The sequence below is a fragment of the Hipposideros armiger genome, unplaced genomic scaffold, assembly GCF_001890085.2.
Source record: "Hipposideros armiger isolate ML-2016 unplaced genomic scaffold, ASM189008v1 scaffold_55, whole genome shotgun sequence".
Classification (NCBI taxonomy): domain Eukaryota; kingdom Metazoa; phylum Chordata; class Mammalia; order Chiroptera; family Hipposideridae; genus Hipposideros; species Hipposideros armiger.
In genome coordinates this window covers 5,371,389-5,391,163 of record NW_017731405.1, presented here as the reverse complement: position 1 = coordinate 5,391,163, position 19,775 = coordinate 5,371,389, and the positions used below count along the sequence as shown (strand labels likewise).

The following is a 19,775-nucleotide window of genomic DNA, read 5'->3' as shown; positions in this document are numbered from 1 at the left end:
CAGCACTAGTCACAGAAGGGACAGGAGGAAGAGGCTGTTGGGATGTGGATCCCGGGACCCAGGGTATGGGAGCCGACTTGGCAGTCTCTGATGCAGGGGAGAAGGTATTGTGAACTGATTTGTTAGTAAATGGCGCCAGTTACTTTGTGTAATAAAATAACCTCAGGTCCTGGTCTGTCCATAGCCAAGAGGGGTATAAAAGTGTTTTTCCTGAATTGTTCTCAATTTTAATATTCATATTTAAACTTTCTTATTTATTTCTCCTTAAAATGTTCTTGCTCTTGTTATATCGTCATGTAGGTGTAAACAAAGAAACAACTGAAAAGTTATTAAAAAGATTTAAAACTCAAATGTTTATTTGTGTGTCTGCGCTGTCTTCTGGTCTCACTGTCACTTTCTGTGCTGAAGCCTCTAGCTTTCCCTCTTGGCCAAGGGGGGGGGGGGTCCTGGGCGTCGGGACCTTTATGCCACCAGGTGGCGCTAAAGTGGCATAAATAATTTTGACTTTGGACTATTGCTTGCTTCTTTCTTTCTTTTTTTGCTTGGGACCTCTTCTTTTTTGACGTGCTATACATGTAGGTTATAACACTTTTAAAAATTAAATGCATGAAGCTTCCTATTAACTTCAATAAAACTGAGATGTCAGAAATAGGGAATAAGAATATGATTCTGGCAGGTGGCTAGTGGGCCTCTCCAAGATCATCTGGGCTCAAGAATTTATCTTTATCTAAAATCAGTTTAGGTACATTACCAAATACAAACGTGGGTTAATGTAGAAAAATTACATATGTCAGATCTTTAGGTATGTAACGTTTTATATATTTTTGTAGTATATATTTTTGTATACATGTACAAATGACTGTGAAACAAAATCTAAAGATTTTTTTTTTAATTCATAGAAAAAGATGGCTGTGATTGAGTGTTTAAAACTTCATAGGCCAAAATAAAAATAGGAATGCAGTATTTTACTCCACCTATTCTGACTGTAAGCTTTCTAACTTATTTCTCTTTAAGCTGTTTCTGCTTTCAATCCTCTGCAGTGCAGACTTCACTTAAATCTGTAGCTTCCAATGGCTTTCATATTATTAGAGGGAGGTAGGACAGAGGAGTTGGTTAGTCATCGTTGTCTCTTGAATGGCAAGCTGTGGTAGCTCCCACCCCGAAAATCTTTCCCTTCCGTGATTCAGTCCTAGGTAAGTGAGACTGAGTGTCCAGATTCCTCTTTGGATGAAACTATCTGGAAAATTTTGCCATTCATAAGGCATTTTTAGAAACGCAATGAACTGATAAAGGGCAGGATCATTTGAAATCAAACTTTTAAAGAACTGTATAATTGATATTTTGTAATTATATTCCTTAATAAGGTAAGGTGTGTTTTTTTTAAAAAAAGTATTTCTGAAAGATCTTTTAAAAATTATATTTTTAACCCAAATGGCAAAATATCCTGTGTAAGTCACCAGCTGCAGCTATGCACATTTACCACAAGGTGGCAGAACGGCTCCACTAAACAGATGACATTCAAAATTCCTGCCTTGTCTCAAACCTGGTGGTTCTTGGAAAAAAGTAACCACATGTAGCATAACGCAACTCATTTCTATGTTTCTAACTTTTATAGAATATAAAATTTGTATATTATACTATCTTTTTATTACAAAAACCATGGAGTGTGGAGCAAGGACAGAGTCCGAAATGCAGAGAGAATTCCAAAACTCACTACAGAATGGGGGCTCTTAGCCCCCATTATCATCCGGAGGGTTGGGCACAGATCTAATGACTAAACTTTAATTCATTTTCCATCCTTTGTCCTATTAGAGGTGCCGGTTAGTCATGAAATCTTTAATGGGCAATATGGGGGAAGAGATCTGGCTAGCGCATCAAGGCATCATCAGCTGGAACTAATTGAATTTAACAAGCTAGTCCAAAGCTACCTGAGCATTAACAGCTGACTGCTTCTGTGGTTTCAATCTAAAGCTGCTCAGACAAGAGCAACGGGAGACTATAGGCAAAAGGTGTGGAGTATATAATGGGCGCCTGATATTTATTTATAGAATGAAGTGAGTGTCCATTTCATGCCAGGCATTGTTCTTAGGTTGGCAGATATAGCAGTAAACACAGAAGGAATCCTGCTATTCGTTGGCTTACATCCTAGTGAGAGAAGACAGAGGATAAAGGAATAGACAAGTGGTCAGTTCAACTCTGGAAACTGGAAACCCTCACTATCCGCAGATGCCCTTAATGTGTAGGTAGTGAGGCGAAGAATGAGGCAGAGACCCCAACCCCAGGAGCAGATGGTCCCTTCTGGCCTCATTCATGTCCTCTGCTGACATTGCTTCTATTAAGGCAATCACGGAGGGTCCAGGGAACTCAGAGGTAGGATCTGGAGCAGGTCCACTAAATGCTCTTTTTGGGCCACCTGTGGGTCTGGTTTCTTCTTCCCACCACTTGCTATTTTGGCTTTGTGAATCTCAAACATTGTGAGAGAGAGAGCATAAGAGACCAGGCATGATGCTCTCTAGTTTCCAAATCTGGCCTCCACGATGCAAGGGGCCAGCCTGGCCTGGGAGACAACTTCAACCTTGGCACAGAGAGCTCAATTTACAGCGTGGCTTGTGCAAGGTAAATATTGTCACTTACTGGGAGTGTGCAGCACTTCCTTACCGTCACCCCTTGTTGTTTTAAGGGCTGGTTGGGTGAAAAGTTGCCATGCATCTCAAATACCAAGTTTGCAGAGAAGGCTTTCCTCAAGTCGTTTAATTCTACAGGCTTTGCTTTCTGAGAGGAGACAGAGTCACTAGAGAAGAGTTCAGAGAGAGTGAAGTGATTTACCCGAGGTCATCTCTTTGGGAACACTACAGTGCAGCTTTTCAAAAGTGGAGTGGTGATTCATTTTCTTATGTTTTTATGTATTTTAGGTGGATTATAGAAGTTTTCCAGGTTCTTCACAGTCGGAGGTGAGTTATGCATACCTTAAATATACCACCGTCCTCTCTTTATTTGTGGATGATGATGAATGGTTTTTCAAGAATTTGACACTTAGGATCTTATTTTTCAGATTATACAAGCGATACAGAATTTAACCCGTCTCTTATATAGCCTTCAGGTAACTGCACTCCTCTAATTTTTTACCTTGTTTCTCTTAATGCATTTCACTTTATTTGATGATTCCCAGACTTTAAAAATTAGAACATCTGTGAGGTAGTGAATGATCTTAAAAGAATGCCAACCCCCAACTGTAACTCAGCTAGATACGTTGAACTTCACCTGGTTTTGTAATCACGCGGCAACACCACTACTACATTTTATACCATTCTTCTCTGAAACCATAAAACAGTTCATATCTTTAAAAAATATTGACGAATATGATCTGGCCTGAAGTTTACAATGAAACTCTTAGGTGAGTGTAGCATGACTTCACATTTTCTGGTGAAAACTTAAATTCACGCCTAAACTTTTTTCCCTTCCACATGTTGGCCTTGGGCCTGTCGAGCAGTCAAATAATTCATATGCTCCTTCATTCTTTTGTTTGTTCATCCACCCAGCATTCATTGAGTGCACCCTCTGTGCTGGACACTATGCAGAGGGCAGAGCCCACGAGGCCAAAGAACCGCAAAGCCTGCCGTCAAATGGCTTGCTGTCTGTCAAGGAAAGAGAAGCAGAAGCATCATGCTTGATTTGGGATTATAGGTTTGTATGATCCCTTAGGCCATGCATAAGAAAGACTGACTACATCTACTCGTTTGATTTGTAGATGAAGGAATATTTTTAAATCATATCAAAGCAATGAATGGTTGTATTGTAGAAAAATTTGAGGATACACATAAATAAAATAAAATGACTTGTGATTTTTTTTTTTTAGGTTTTTCTTTTAAGATTTTTATTGGGGAATTGGGGTGATGGGAACAGTGCTGGGGAATCAGGGAAGGGGAACAGACAAGTTGCTTTTGTTTTGTTCTTCAGTCTAGTTGTGGAGGACGTTGTTGCTTCACTGCCCAAGTTGGCACCATCATTGCGCTCTTCCCGGGCGAGGCAGATCAGTCGCCGGCTTCTGGATGGCCGCTCACAGTGGCTGCTGGCCGCTCACGCTGGCTGCTGGCGGTAGCCCATGGCAGCCCACTGCAGCAGGGGCTGCAGCCTACACCATCGCCGGCGACTCACGGCAGCCCAGCTCCAGGTTGAGCTGTTGTTCAGCATCTTAGCTGTAGAGGGCAGTGTCACTGGCCCTCACATGTGGGATCCGAACTGGGGCCCTCTGGCGTCCCAAGCCAGCTCTTAACCAAAGCACCACTTGTCTGGCCCTTGTGATTCTATAGAGAGAATTATCATTGGCATGTTGGTGTATATTTTTCTTGTTTTTTTAGAATCATTTTATATATACTCTTGCAACATGTACCTTTCTGTGTCATCAGTGATTATTCTGTAGCACAACTTTTAATGGTTACATAATATTCCAGTCTGTGGAATTTATCCACTTCCTCATAGTTCATACTTTTATATTAATAAAACTCGAGTGACATCTTTGTACACTCATCTCTTTGAACATATCTGAGAGTTTCCTTAGAATCAATTATCAGCATTACTTTTCTGTTGTTTTTAGTAGACGTTGCCAAAATAATCAATCAATGTTCCTCTCTACTTCTCAATTTAAAAATTGGTCAAGGTATCTGATTATCTTAACTTACACTTCTTAAATTACTGTTGAGATTAAACTTTTTTTCCTACTGGTTTATTAGCTAGTCATATTTCGTATCTCATACCTGCTGAATATTAAGAGAAAATAAAGCCTGGCTTTAAGTTTTCACCAGAAAAAAATATAAAGTCATGCTACATTTGACATTTTCTTATTTATACTTTGACTGTATCAAGATGCCTTTCTCTTATGTTCTATTGATCATCTGCCTGTTCTTGCTCTAGTACCACTCACTATCTTAACTATTAAAGTTTTGGATTACATCTGGATATATGACAGTACCAGTCTCCCCTTACTACATTTCTCTGCATGTTCTTTCATAAGAGCTTTTGAATTATTGACAAGTTTCTTACCTTTCTACCAAGACTTAAATTAAAATCTCATATTTGTGAATTAAGTTGGGGAGAACTGGCACTTTTGCAATAATTAGTCCTCTTGTCTGAGAAGATGTTGTTGGTCATCTCTTATTTTATGTTTTACTGAATGAAATTTTAAAAATTAGTTTCTCCTATGGTGGTTGCTAATAATAAAGGTATTGATTTTTATGTTTATTTTGTAACAGGCCAACTAATTGAAGTTTATTTTTTAATAGCTTTTCTTTTAATCCTTTGGAGTATTCTAGGTAGAAAGTAAAAATTTGAAAATACTGGTATGGTTATTGTTCAATAATTAAATAGATTTTATTTTCTTACTTTGGCTAGAAATTCTGCAAATGTATTAAATAACAGTGTTGATATAAGCATCCTTGTCATATTCAAAATTTAGTGGGAATTCCTTTAGTATCTTACATTAGATGATGCTGGTCTGGGGTAGATAATCTTAGCGACTGAATTTATTATGTAAAGTAAATATTTTTTTCTTTAAATAATAACTAAGGGATATAGTTTGAGGATAGTACATTAACTTTTGGGAGATGAAAACACTGAGTATCGCAGCATGTATTGCCTGATGAAAACACTCACGAGGCCGTATCACTTCTTTTCAACCTTGAATGCAAGCCTATGTGGATTCAAGGTTCAGAAAAGCCAGGTGACCTAAATGACCTAATTTTTGCAACTCATTAGGTTGAAGCAACATGGGAAATATCAAATTCTGTAGTGGATTCTTTTAACCAAAGCTTTTGAGATGATCTAAGGATACAGGCTCTGAGAGATTTCTGTTCATGGCACAGTCATCTCTTTTGAAGCTGAATCTCTTATGCATGATTGAAGTTTTTACATAAGCATTTTTGAATCAGATGAAAATGAAATTTGATCCCTATTTAGGAGAGCAGAATTAGAGATGAGATATAGACAAGGCAGAAAAGAAAGGACACAGAGTTATTCCAGCAAAGAAAAGTTAAGAGAGAGTGAACTGGGAATTGCACTAAACATCAAAAGTAAGTGCTGTTCTCTGTCCATGTAAATATCCATGTAAACTTTTAAGTGTGAAAATGAATACTATCCAATTTTCAAATTCCACCTCTGTATTACAGAAAAGAATGGTCTCATCCCAAATGTTAGGTAGATATGAAGAATACTTCATAGTAGCACTTAGTTTAATTATAACCCTTACATGAGAGGTATCACTGCCTATGGTAGTTTTGACATATAAAATATTGGATTTTTGTTTGTTTTACTATATTGATGCCCTTAAGATTTGCTAGAATTAAGTGGTGAGGTATGAGCAATTTGCTCTAGCCAGGTCCCCAGAGTCCTGAATGGCTTATTATTTCATATTTAAAGATCAAAGCAATTAGTACCTATTATCAGTGATCATTGTTCTCTTTATAATAATATCTAAAAGACATTAATCAAATATTTATATTAATTTGAAATTAAAATTTTATTTTTTCATTTTAAAAAACATGAATTTTGTTTAAAAGGGCCCCAGTGAATACATTTTTGAGTCTTATTCCAAGACAAGTACCAATTTAAATACCTTAGTTCTTTAACCTTCAAAATATAGGAAACTGCTGATCTAACAAAGAACTAATGGTGAAATCCCCATCTTCCCAGCATGTGTTACACCGACAGTTTTAAAAATTCTTAGGAAAGAGAAATGTGAATTTATCCCTAGGAGAGTAATAATTTCTCATAATGAGTCAAAACACACACACATACCCAGTATGTGGCCATTTTCAATTTGTCCCTTCTGTCCTTTTTGTGCTTTAAATGGGAACTTTCAAAATTAAAAGTTTCCAAGGGCATTCACAGGGATTATTTTTTGTTTTGTGGAATCCTTCCAAATCTTGGCAATTATTTCCTGTGATGCTGCCAAACTTTTCATAGGCAGATACCGTAACTCAAAATGTTTTTTTAATCTGGTTGGTAATGTCCTCTGGGCTTTAGAGTATCTGTGTTCCCTTAATCATTCCAGCCTCCTGTTAGCAATGTATTAAACAATGAATTTCAGTGTAGTGTTTTATGCATGACCTTCCTGCTATAATACAAAGAAATAACAGTAACGAGTCTAGCTTTACCAGTTACATATACTAAATATGATATTAACCATTATTCTTGGGCAATTATACTATAAAAAGATTATTTGCGGAAAGTCTGCAAGTGGTTGACTTTTCTTTTTATGTCTTCATATAGCTAATGTAGCTTAAGTAATTTCTGGTTTGAGACTCAAAGGATGCTATCAGGTTTATATAGATTCTTAAATTCTCATAAATTCTGAAAGAGAATGAGACATAGAACAGGAATGCAGAGTCTTGCGAATTTGTGTACTGAATTCTTATCAGAAGATTTGCTTCAATATTATCCAAAACCCAGCAACAAACCCCATTTCCAAAAGAGGAGGCTGAGTATTGCTTTTCTGCTGTATTTCTTTTGTGTACAAATTCCCAGGCCATACCACTAGGAAAATGTAGACAAGCCTATTTGAAGTGCCAAGTTCGGTCTTTGGAGGTCACTTAGAAAGAAACGACAACAATATTAAGAGTTAACAATTCTGTCATGCTTTTTGTATGGAGAGGTAGTTCCACCCCACAGTGCAAATACTATGGAAGCCTTGACTTTTCCCCTCTCTGCTCCGACAGGCTGCCTTGACCATTCAGGATAGCCACATCGAGATCCATAAGCTGGTTCTCCAACAGCAGGAGAGCCTGTCCCCTGGCGCCACTTTCCGAGGCAGCCCCTTTCAGGACCAGGAGAAGTACCGCCACCTGGAGAAACGGCGTGAGGAGCTGCTCAACATCCACAAGCTCCAACACCAGTTCCAGCAGGACCAGCGGCGCTGGCACCGCAGGTGTGACCAGCAGCAGAAGGAGCAGGAGGCCAAGGAGAGCTGGCTGCAGGAGCGCGAGAGGGAGTGCCAGTCCCAGGAGGAACTGCTGCTCCGGAACCGTGGGGAGCTGGACCAGCAGCTGCAGGAGTACCAGCAGAACCTGGAGCGGCTGAGGGAGGGCCAGCGCCTGGTGGAGAGGGAGAGGGAGAGGATGCGGGCCCAGCAGAGCCTGCTGTGCCGCTGGAAACACAGCCGGCAGAGTAGCCTTCCCGCAGCGTTTTCTCCAGGAAGCACGGAGGTACGGATCTCCTGTGCTTGCCAAAGCAGTGTGGAAAGCAGCTAGTAGCACCTCGAAGACAGGTTTAGTCATGGTCGCTTCTGTGGCTTCTTGTGTAAGAACTCACAGGAGTTACTCAATATGTAGGTAGCAGAAGCTGGGAACTTGCGGAGACAATGCGTATGCATCTTGATTTGAAATATGGAAATTGGAAAGGCCCACGTCCTGTTGGATCATGGGCTCATTGTAGTCGGAGAACACAGAATTGACTTGTCCCAGTAAGATGAGGTTTGTCCTGGAGGAACAGTCGCCATGAGCACGCTGTCTTTCCTGTAGCTGGAGGGCCCTCCTTTTGTGGTCTAGTCTTCAGAGTTCTGCATAGGTGTACCTTTTAGTAGATCAATTAGCTATTAATATATTGATACATTATAGGTACAGAATTTAACAAGTGTAATACTATTCTGTTATTCTAAAAGCGTATTCTCTTTTTGTAAATTTGACATAGTAAATTCAAGATCCCTTTCACTAATAGTTAACATGAGTATACTAATTAATGACTGGGCAGAATGAAACCTTTCAGAAGAGTCTGTGTTCCATCTGCACCCTCTCTAACCATGCGTGACAATCATTCCATTAGTCCCAGGAGTTTACTTTTCTGCGCACATATCTGGTTTTTATCGATAGGGCATAAAGTTGTAAAAATTGATAAGCTTGCTTATAAGAAAGAGCTATGTTGACCTGTCTTTCAAGTTGACTAAATCACATTTATTGCCAATACATAAATATGTTTTCAAAACTTTTTTATTTAGCCAAAGCTAAATAAAATGCTGTCTCTTAAAGTGGAAACACTTTAATGGCAGAGAACAAACTACTGCTTGTATTTTTTGTTTGTTTGTTTTGCCTTTTTTTAAGATACGCTGTGCATAGTGAATTGAAGCTTTTGGTACTAGCTCATTAAAAGGGGATGAGAGGACAGAGTCAAGGGAAACAGTCCTCTTGACTTCACGCTTATTAAAATCTTGATTGCTAAATTCTATTAGGAATAAATGCTTTATGAAACTGGTACAAACACCTAGAGAAATTGTTGTATTTTTTTTTCCTGTATTTTCTTACACAGGTGATGGAACTTAATCGATCTGAGAGTTTATGTTACGAGGATTCATTCTTCATCAATGAAGCTTTAGCACAAATGTCATTTAACACTTGCAACAAGCCGACGCCATCGGGTATCCATCAGGACGCCACTTACCCTCTCAATATATCTAATTCTGATTTGGTAAGGACTAGTGAAAATCAAGTAGACCTCAAGACGGATGTTTCTCAGCCATTGGGAGTCAACCATGAACTGTGGACAGCTGCTGAGTCCTGTCATCAGACACCCCCTCTCCACCAAAGCAGCGAGGATTCTTGTAAAAATGGTAATTAACACTTTAAGCATCATCTGTATAGTTTCAACAAGAAGCTGTGTCTCTGAATGGTTTGGCTCTTCTACAGAGCGAATCAAAGTGGGCCCTAGAATGGGAATAAATTGGTGCTGATGAGCTGGAATTTGTGGCATACACTTTTCTTTGGGGGAAGTCTGGGGACTACCATCACTTGTGAGTAGCTAGACAAGCTAGACCATGGTTAGGGGCTTACAAGATACCAGCAAGGTGTCAGAACCAGACAGGGTTTTCAGGTCTGTGGGTTAAATGATAACTTTCCCTTAAAAGTGAAGCAGCTTGATATTTATTCCTTACTGTAGACCCTACCACATCTAGGTACACATACTTGTTGACTCTTCAAAAATAAAAGATATGGACAGGGTTTGTGGTAGAACTTGATTGTCTATCAGGGCAATTCCCTACAACATTAGTGAAACCTGTACCTCTGTTAAACACCCAAAATGAAACTGTTAACATCATTTGTCGTTGTAAAAAAGGTGTTGTGTCTCCATAAGTACCCGTAATAACACAATTTGCTAATCCCATTAAAGCATTTGCCAAATATAAATGAAAGGCAGCTTGAGTTACCAACTCCACGTGAATCCAAATGATTTAAATCTATGTCTATTATAAATTGTTTTCTGTGGGTTATGAGGTAGGGAATAAGAAGAACTTGAAACCTCTCTACCAAAAACAGATGGCATGCAATAGAATAAACAAATGGCTGGCCACATGGATGTGAAATAAATCACCGACAGCAAAATGTTTCAGAAACGTAAAATAAGTAGCAGTATAGAGATCTTCAGAACTGTGCACAGATTTATTTCCATGGTTGATGTATAGTCTTAGTTTGTCAGTAGGATAATTTTTCAGCAACAGGAAGTTTTGAAGGTATTCAGCTTCTCTGAATTAAAGAGTAATAATTCTGATACTGCCTGAAAGTTGATTTATTATTAATCTAAAAGATGATGATTCTTAGTGGTGGATAATTCTTTATAATCACTGCCATAACATTCTCATTTTTTTGTTAGCATATGTGAGAGAATGAAATAATTCTTTGTTGCATCATTTCCAATATTTTAAAATTATGTTTTATTTTTCAATTACAGTTGACATACAATACTATATTAGTTTCAGGTATCAACATAGTGATTAGATAGTTATATAACTTATGAATTGATCATTCCAATAAATCTACCCACCTGACACCAAACATAGTTATTACCATATTATTGACTATATTCCTTATGCTATACTTTACATCCCCATGACTTATTTTGTAACTACCAATTTGTACTTCTTAATCCCTTCTTTTTTTTTCACTCACTCCCAAACTCCTCCCATCTGGCAACCATCAAAATGTTGTCTGTATCTATGAGTTTGTTTCTGGTTTGTTTGTTTGTTTATTTTTTAGATTCCACATAAGTGAAATCATATGGTATTTGTCTTTTTCTGTCTTATTTATTTTACTTAGCAAAATACCCTCTAGGCCCATCCATGTTGTTGCAGATGGCAAGATTTCATTCTTTTTTTATGGCCCAGTAATAGTCCATTGTATACATGTACCACTTTGTTATCCATACATCTATTGATGGACACGTAGGTTGCTTCCAAATCTTGGCTATTGTAAATAATGCTGCAATGAATATATGGATGCACATGTCTTTTCAAATTAGTGTTTTGGATTTCTTCGGATAAATACTCAGAAGTGCAATTGCTGGATCCTTCTTTGTCTCTTGTTATATCCTTTGTTTTAAAGTCTATTTTGTCTGGTATAAGTATTGTTATTTTTTCTTTTTCATTTTCATTTTTATGAAATATCTTTTTTCATTCCTATACTTCCAGTCTCTGTATATTTTGATCTGAAGTGAGTCTGTTCTAGGCAGCATATGTAGTGGCCTTGTTTTCTTATGCATTCAGCCACTCTATGTCTTTTGATTGAAGCATTTAATCCATTTACATTTAAAGTAATTGTTGATAGCTATGTAGTTACCACCATTTTATTATTCATATTTTTTTTCTTTTTTGTCTCTTCCTCTTCCTCCTCCTCTCCCTCCTCCTTCTTCCAGAAGTCTCTTTAACATATCTTGTAATACTGGTTTGGTGATGAACTCCTTTAGTTTTTTCTTGTCTGGGAAGTTCTTTATCTGTCCTTTGATTCTAAATGATGGCTTTGCTGGATAGAGTAATCATGGTTGTAGGTACTTGCTTTTTGTGCTGACAGTCTTATGGGAGCTCCCTTATAAATAACTAACTGCTTGTCTCTTGCTGCTTTTACATTTCTCACTTTGTCTTTAAACTTCGGCATTTTAATTATGATGTGTCTCAGTGTGGACCTCTTTGGGTTTATCTTGTTTGGGACTCTCTGTGCCTCATGGGCTTGTATGTCTATTTCCTTCTCCAGATTAGGGAAGTTTTCCATTATTATTTCTTTAAACAGGTTTTCAATTCCTCTCTCTCTTCTCCTTCTGGTACCTCTGTGATGTGAATGTTGATATGTTTGATGTTGTCCCAGAGGCCCCTTAAACTGTCCTCATGTTTTTGGATTTTTTTTTTTACTGTTCCGATTGAGTGTTTTCTGCTACCTTATCTTCCAAATCACTGATTTGATTCTCTGCTTCATCTTATCTACTGTTGATTCTCTCTAATGTAGTCTTTATTTAAATTATTATATTCTTAATTTCAGACTGGTTCTTTTTTGTGTTTGCTGTTTCCATTTTTATGTTTCCTATCTCCTTGTTGAAGTTCTCACTGAGATTGTTGAGCATCCTTATAACCAGTGGTTTGAACTCTGTGTCTGGCAGATTGCTTGTTTTCATTTTGTTTATCCCTCTTTCTGAAGTTTTGTTCTGTTCTTCATTTGGGACATGTTTCTTTGTCTCCTCATTTTGGCTCCCTCCCTGTGTTTGTTTCTATGTATTAAGTAGAGCTGCTATGTTTCCTGATCTTGGTAGAGAGGCCCTATGTAGTGGGTTTCCTGGGGCCCAGTGGTGCAGTCTGCCTGGTCACCTGAGCTGGATACTCCAGGTGTGTTCCTTGTGTTTCTCGTGTGTGCCCTCCTTTAGAAGTTGAGCCTTGATTGCTGTTGGCACATCAGTGGGAAGGATTGACCCTCAGGCTGATTGATTGTGAGGACTTGCTGTGACTACAGTGGAGGAGCTGTTGTGCAGGTGCTGACCCTACGGAGCAGAATTCACTTTAACAGGATGCTGGAGCCTGCCAAGTCTGCCCTTTGGGTGTGTTAGGTGTGGAGGTGGTTGGATGGTGCTCTGGTGTGGTCTGAAGGTGGTCACCAGGTGTGTTGGTTTTGGGGCCTCTTGGGAGGGGTCACCTCTGGTGCAGGCTAAGGTCAACCGCTGCCTGTGCCCTTCCCAGGGCCACTTAGTATGACCTACAAAGTGAACTGCAGATGGTTACCACTTGTGCTGGGCTTGGAGATGCCTGAGAGAGGCCAGCTGCTGCTAGTTCCAGGCTTGGGGCTGCTTAACAAGAGGTATGGGTATGCCGAGGCCAGATGCTGCTTGTTTCAGATTTGTGAACCTTTGAGAGATTTTAGCAAAGTCTGCAGCATGAGCCAAGACAGGTCTTTGTATGGAAAAGCCACTGGAAGTGGCTAGTGTGGGCCCGCAAGTTGGGTGGGGCTGGGCCTCAGGGAATCAGCAAGGCAGGCCTAACAGTGTTAGCCAGGTTGATGGAGACTCAGATATGGTGCCCACCTTTGGGTGCAGTTTTGGTGGGGAGACGGCTCAACAAAGGAGCAATGGTTTCTGCCAGCACTTCTGTCTGAGAGAAAGCTGCCCCTCCAGCCCTCACTCTGAAGGCAGACAATTCTGTTCAGTTCCTCCTGTATATCCTTGGAACCTTTCGAGCTGCTGCCCCAGAGCTGGAGCTCAGAGTAAGTGAGCCTGTCAGCAAGTAAGGCCTTGCACAGGCCCTTTAAGAGGAATGCCCAGGACTCCAGCCATCCTCAGTCTCACTCAGCCACAATCTCCACTGTTTTTCACAGCCAGAAGTTTTGGGGACTTCTTTTCCCCACCCTGGAACCCTGAGCTGGGGAGCCTGGTTTGGAGCTGGGACCCCTCACTCCTCCGGGGGAACCTCCACAGCTGAGATATGCCTTTTATTCCACATCTCTGCCCCTCCTACTAACCTTGATGTGGCTTCTTCTATATATCCTTAGTTATAGGACTTCTGTTCAGCTAGGCTTCAGGTGATTCTCAATAATGGTTGTTCTATAGTTTAGTTTTGATGTGGTCATTGGGGGGAGGTGAGCACAGCATTTATCTATTCCACCATCTTCCTTTTTTTTTCTTAAATATTCTTTAAATACAAAAGATACAATGGAATAGTTCATTGGGGTTAAATAAAGGGTCAGGAAGAATTTCTAAAATATAACTACTTTAATATATTATTTTGCAATTTTGGTATGTTGGAGACCACATTGCAGAATGCTTTTTCTAGGTACATTTTGCTCTGCTGTTTTGATTCATTAACTTGATATTTCCAGTGCTTTAAATGTTTTTGTCAGTGTGGTTTTGCACACTGGCTTTGGTATAATTCAAAAACTCAGTTTGAGTTAAAACACATTCAGCTTTTGTTTAAAAGAAGTATTTCTCCCTTTTTGTATATCTCCCATCTTTTCCTATTGCCTTGTGCTTCAAAGTAGAAAGCTTTTAAACATTTGGCAGCACACTTGCAGGAGATAGAAAATGTACTAAGGAAATAAACAGTGATTATATACAAAACTAGTCTTTCCACATGTAAGGAATTAGATATAGCCAAGGGAAATGCTGAGAAAATGTACTTATGCTTCAGATATTGTGTGTCGTGTCCAGTGTAGGCGAAGGACACTCAGGGCATTGACAGAAGAGAGGAAAATCAACTTTGTCCTAAATCTCTCAGGAACATCCTGGTGTATGTAAGTAGGGATTAGATCAGAAATGCAGTGTGTGCTGTTAAGCACTAGAGTTTTGCAACTAGTCAAAAAAATGCTATTTATGTTTGTTTACTTGAGCATGACAAGCAGTTCCTGGAGAAGAGAAAAGAAAGACAGAGATTAGGAGGTGATAGGGAAGTGCAATGAAAATTGGATATATATCCTTAAGAGGGTTGTCAGGGCCAGATAAAATTGTTTGAACCACTCCAGAGCCTTCACAGCTTATGTAATTGAAAATAGCACAAAATAAGCCTCTGATGTTGGTCTTTGCTAGACCCTGCTGGTGCTTTCCCTGCATGGCCTGGAGGGTGGGTGCTCGGCTGGGAGAAGCAGGCCCAGGGTGTGCTGGTAGAGAGGAAGACAGTCCATATGCTAGAATGAAGGACAGTGCAAAGCCATCATCCCCTGCTTTCATACTCTGCTGCTGAATTTTGGGGTGAGTGGTTATCAGTGATGACTACTGAGGACCTGTAGGTCACAATAGTCTGGCTAACAGGATTTGTATCTAATATTCTTGGCTGGTATTTTGGTTAAATGTACATTTAACCATAATTTGGTTAATTCTGTGTTGAAGAGTTTATTGATAGGCCCTAAGGTTAGCTGTTTCCAGGCTACTCAAAGATTGATTTGCTCTTTTGTCTGATCCAGTACTGGGTGCATATGACCAGCTGAGATCAGTGGAAATGTGAATTTCTGGAACAGAAAGCCTGATGAAAAAAATTGTATGGAAACAAAATTTTCAAATGTGTTTAGCTGTCACCTAGATTAGAATTTTCGTTGGATTGTTCAATGTAACCTCACCAGGCATTTCACTGTGCTCTTTGTGCTCTGGTTGTAATTGGTTTTTGAATTGCTCTATCACCACCACCGCCACCAACAATTATATGACACTTACAAATTTCAAGCACCGTTCTAAGGCTTTACATGGGAGACTCATTTAATACACCAACCTAGTGAGACGGTTCTGTTCTTATCTCCATTTGAGAGGGGAAACTGAGGTACAGAGCGGTTCGGTGACTTGTCCAAGGTCACGCAGCTAGTAAATAGCAGAACCAGAGATGGAACTGGAGAAGACTGTCTCTGGAACCCTTGCTGTTAATCATTACACTATATACTGTTTATTTCTAGAAAGCTGTTTTGAGTTATATATTTTTAAAGAAGTTGGAGTAGAAATAGAATAAATCCTGTTGCAATGCCTAGCAGGATGTTCACGATTAAGAGACGGGGTTGTTGTTTTCTTCCCCTCCCTCACTTTGATATTACCATTTGGAAAATATTTCTCAATCTTTTGGATTGAGGTAGGCAATGCTTACATGGGTTCTGGGCATCTTCAGATATCATAAATACCCTTTAGCATCACTTTTTTCCCCAGAAGATCCCTTTTCTTAAGAATAGTTTGTTTCTCTAATGTTGCCTAATGGTAGCCCCATGTTAATTTGTAAATATTTTTTAAGGTAGCACTTTAAAGAACTTTACTTTCCAGTTTTAGAAGCTGTTTCATGAACAAAATTCTTGGATGGTTAAACATTAAATCCAAATTGGTATTTGATTTTATTTATAGTGGAAGAGCTGGTTGTTTTAAGAACTTAATCTGCACTCCTCTGAGGGAGACTAGCCAAGAGTAGAGAAAATTTGAATTTCTTTAAACAATATAGTCCCTGTAGGACAATTGCTATGTAATTGGCCCCATGAAACGCTCAACTGAATTACTCTTCTTAAAGGCAAAAAAACACTTTATTTCTGTGACTTCCTTTTACTTCTAGCTTTAGAATTCTGGAACTATTTATTCAAAGCATCTTTTAGTTTATAATATTTGCTTTTGTCATTAATCAACAGAGAAAATACTTTATGGTATGAAAATTAATCTGAAATCTTCTTAGCCTCCCTTTTCAGTTATATTTTTATCTGTATGTCAATATTTGCAGGTTACTTAAAAAGTTTCTCTTTAATGTAATTAAGCATAATGGTTTTGCCTATGCATAATGCTAAAACTTAAATCAAGAGCCAAATCTTAGGAGTTAGTCACGTACATATTGGGAAAAGATAATAACTCTATTATGTCTGACTTCCAAAAGATTGTTTCCCTTTACTACATATTAGAATTTGGTGCCCATCAAAATATTTTCAATATTCAAAACATTGTATTCAGAATATTTCGTCTTGGCAATGTTTTGTTTAAAAAAATATAGGCAGCTGTGTTAAACTTTCAACATTTTTTTTTCTTTTTACATATGGAAAGAAAATAGAAAATTTCCAAATAAAAATCAGTGCTGTAGTTAATATTTAAGTAAGTCTTTAAGAAGTGAGTATATGATAATTTCTAATGTTTTACAAATATTCCACAATTCAGAAATGGGCACCTTATTTGTGTAATCTGTTTGGAAAGAAGCTTTGCCAAAGCCCTTCAGGCAATTTCCCATAAAACTGAAACTGGCATTAGATACTGTAAACTTCAATGACAAAGAAGTATTTGAAAAGGGAGATACATTAGTTTACTAGGGCCGCTATAATAATGTACCATAGACTGGGTATCTTAAACAACAGAAATTTATTTCTTTACAGTTCTGGAAGCTAGAAGTCCAAGCCTGAGGTGCTGGCAGGGTTGGTTTTTCTGAGGCCTCCTTTCTAGAGGGTTTTCTTTTCCCTGTGTTTTCACAAGGTCTTTCCCCCATGCGTGTCTCCTCTTTTCATCTTCTGAGAATACCAGTCATGTTGCATTAGGGCCCATCCTGATGACCTCATTTCATTAGCTCTTTGAAGGCTCTACTTCTAAATACATTTTAAGGTAATGGGGGTTAGGTTTCAATATGAGTTTGTGGGGTGGGAGGGACAATTCAGCCCTTAACACAGGTTATAAAATGATTATTTTTCTCATTGCAGTATTTTTAGGTGTCATGAAGGCTTTAATTTTTCGTACACATACCAAAGTTAAACTACAATTTACCTACATTGTGAGCTCTTATTACCTGGTTAGGGAAGTGAATTGAACTTTGTTAAAAAAAAATTGCATAATAGTAAAATTGTGATCAGTATCTACATATGAGGTCTGACAATTATTTTGGGAACTTGTTGCAATGATGTTGCTAACCTTTTTTGATGTTAGAGGGATTATTCATTATGAATTTGTGCCAACTGGACAAACAGCTAACCAAGTTTACTATTTGGAAGTGCTGAAAAGGCTGCATGAAAAAGTTAGACGACCTAAACTTTTTGCCAACAATTTACGGCTCTTGCATCATGACAATGCACCAGCTCACACGGCACTGTCTGTGAGGGAGTTTTTAACCAGTAAACAAATAGCTGTATTGGAACACCTTCCTTCTCACCTAATCTGGCTTCAATGACTTCTTTCTTTGCCCGAAGATAAAGGAAATATTGAAAGGAAGACATTTTGATGACAATCAGGACATCAAGAGTAATATGACGACTCTGATGGCCATTCCATAAAAAGAGTTCCAAAATTGCTTTGAAGGGTGGACTAGGTGCTGGTATTGGTGCATAGCTTCCCAAGGGGAGGTACTTTGAAGGTGGCCATAGTGATATTCAGCAATGAATATCACTTTTTCTAGGATGAGTTCGTGAACTAAATTGTCCAACCTCATGTTTTTATAGATATAGATTCTGTTAACAAACCTATGTCATAGAAATTAGGGCAGACAGTATTGAGTCGGTAGATTCATTGGCTATATTTCCAAACCTTGGCCTTCATTAGGAGTTTTGGGAACTTCGAGCTCTCTTTATGATTGGGAAGAATATTAGATGCCTTATTATTGGATTGCTTAAATGAAACCAAAGCTGAAGTGTTGGGAACATTTGTTGTGCTATGGAATTATTATCCAGATATATCTATGGCAGTTTGTAGAAGTCAAAATTGGGAAATCATTGGGCAACTCTTTATCTTCTAGAATCTTGACTATCAGTTAGGGGAACATTTTAAAGGAAACTGTAATATTGCTTGTTCTCAGAAATCTGTGTCTTCACAAGAGTATAAAGAATTGGACTCAAAGGCTTAATTTTAATCTTTCTCGCCGACTAGTGTAGATGATTGACTTTCGCCTTCTGCAGATTTTGTACCAGGAAAGGGAAACATGCCATTTGCTTGGAGAGCCTGGTGAGGCACGGGTGTTGACTGCCAACTTCCTGATTGCATAGTCCTCTGGGGGCAGATTGAGTGTGTGAGCCAACTGGGCCAGGGCCATTCCGCCTTAGCACACCAAGCACAGTGCATGGCAGGAGAGCAAAACAAGCAGGTCGGAGCAATCTGAAGCAGCCAGCCAGCCAGCCGTGTGGCTGCCTGTTCTCCCCACCCTGGTTCGAAGAAGCTGCTGAAGTGGGAGTCCACTCAGTATAAAAGACTCCAGGGGCTAAGCCTAGCCTAGGGTCATTCTGAGCTTAAAACATGAAATGTATATACACACACACCTGTATATATAGACACATATGTGTGTCCTATGAGCCACATATTTGACCTCTCTTCTAGGACAGTGAGCTTTTATTCTCAAAGCGATTAAGGGTTAGGTTTGGAAGGGAAGTTTGTAACCATTTATGTACTAAACATACCTGAAGGATAAGGTATGCACCCATCAGTCTCAGTGACTCATGGGATAATGATCTAAAACTGGCACAGGAAGCATCACCCAATCCACAAGTCAGAATCTGAGACTGTTTCCTTCCTCCCCCCTGTGTCCATCCAACCATGCAGATTCCATTGTTAGGGCTTAAAATGCCACGGGTTCAGCTGAGGACTGTTTTTTCATGTTTGCCTAAGAAGAATATGACAACGTGGTTCAGCGGGTGGCAAACTTTTTCTTAAAGAGCCACATAGTGAATATTTTAGTCATTTTTGGGCCATCAGCTCTTTGTCACATATAGGCAACTCTGCCATTGTAGCTAGAAAGCAACCATAAACAGTGGGTAAAGAATGAGATTAGCTGTGCTCCAGTAAAACTTAATTGATAAAAACAGGTGGTCTAACTTTTTTTTTCCTCCACTTAAATTGAGGAGGTTATATTTCTCCTAGTTTGGAAATGTCATCCCTATTAATTCACCTCTAGGTGAATTAATAATGTAATATTATATGGTGTTTCATGCCATTTAGAAAAACATTTTGAATTCATGTTCTCATTTACCCTTTACAACAGTCTTGTGAGAGCAAGGTTATTGTCTCTGTTTCTCAAATAAGGAAACTTTCCTTTTTCACTTTTTATTCAGTCTCTGTGAAAAGATGAATTTAGAAAAATG

At 38.8% G+C, this 19,775-nt stretch overlaps 1 protein-coding gene across 1 annotated transcript in view; it reads left to right on the top strand.

Moving 5' to 3' along the window:
* The window catches only part of LOC109381903 (rho guanine nucleotide exchange factor 28-like), a gene marked incomplete at its 5' end in the record, with an annotated part of 89,366 nt that overhangs the window by 44,391 nt on the left and 25,200 nt on the right, over nucleotides 1–19,775 (top strand). The window contains 5 exons of the mRNA XM_019641009.1: nucleotides 4–104; nucleotides 2,913–2,951; nucleotides 3,053–3,100; nucleotides 7,710–8,195; nucleotides 9,292–9,592. Of these exons, the coding sequence (XP_019496554.1) occupies nucleotides 4–104; nucleotides 2,913–2,951; nucleotides 3,053–3,100; nucleotides 7,710–8,195; nucleotides 9,292–9,592 (975 nt within the window). The remainder of the gene's footprint in view (nucleotides 1–3; nucleotides 105–2,912; nucleotides 2,952–3,052; nucleotides 3,101–7,709; nucleotides 8,196–9,291; nucleotides 9,593–19,775) is intronic.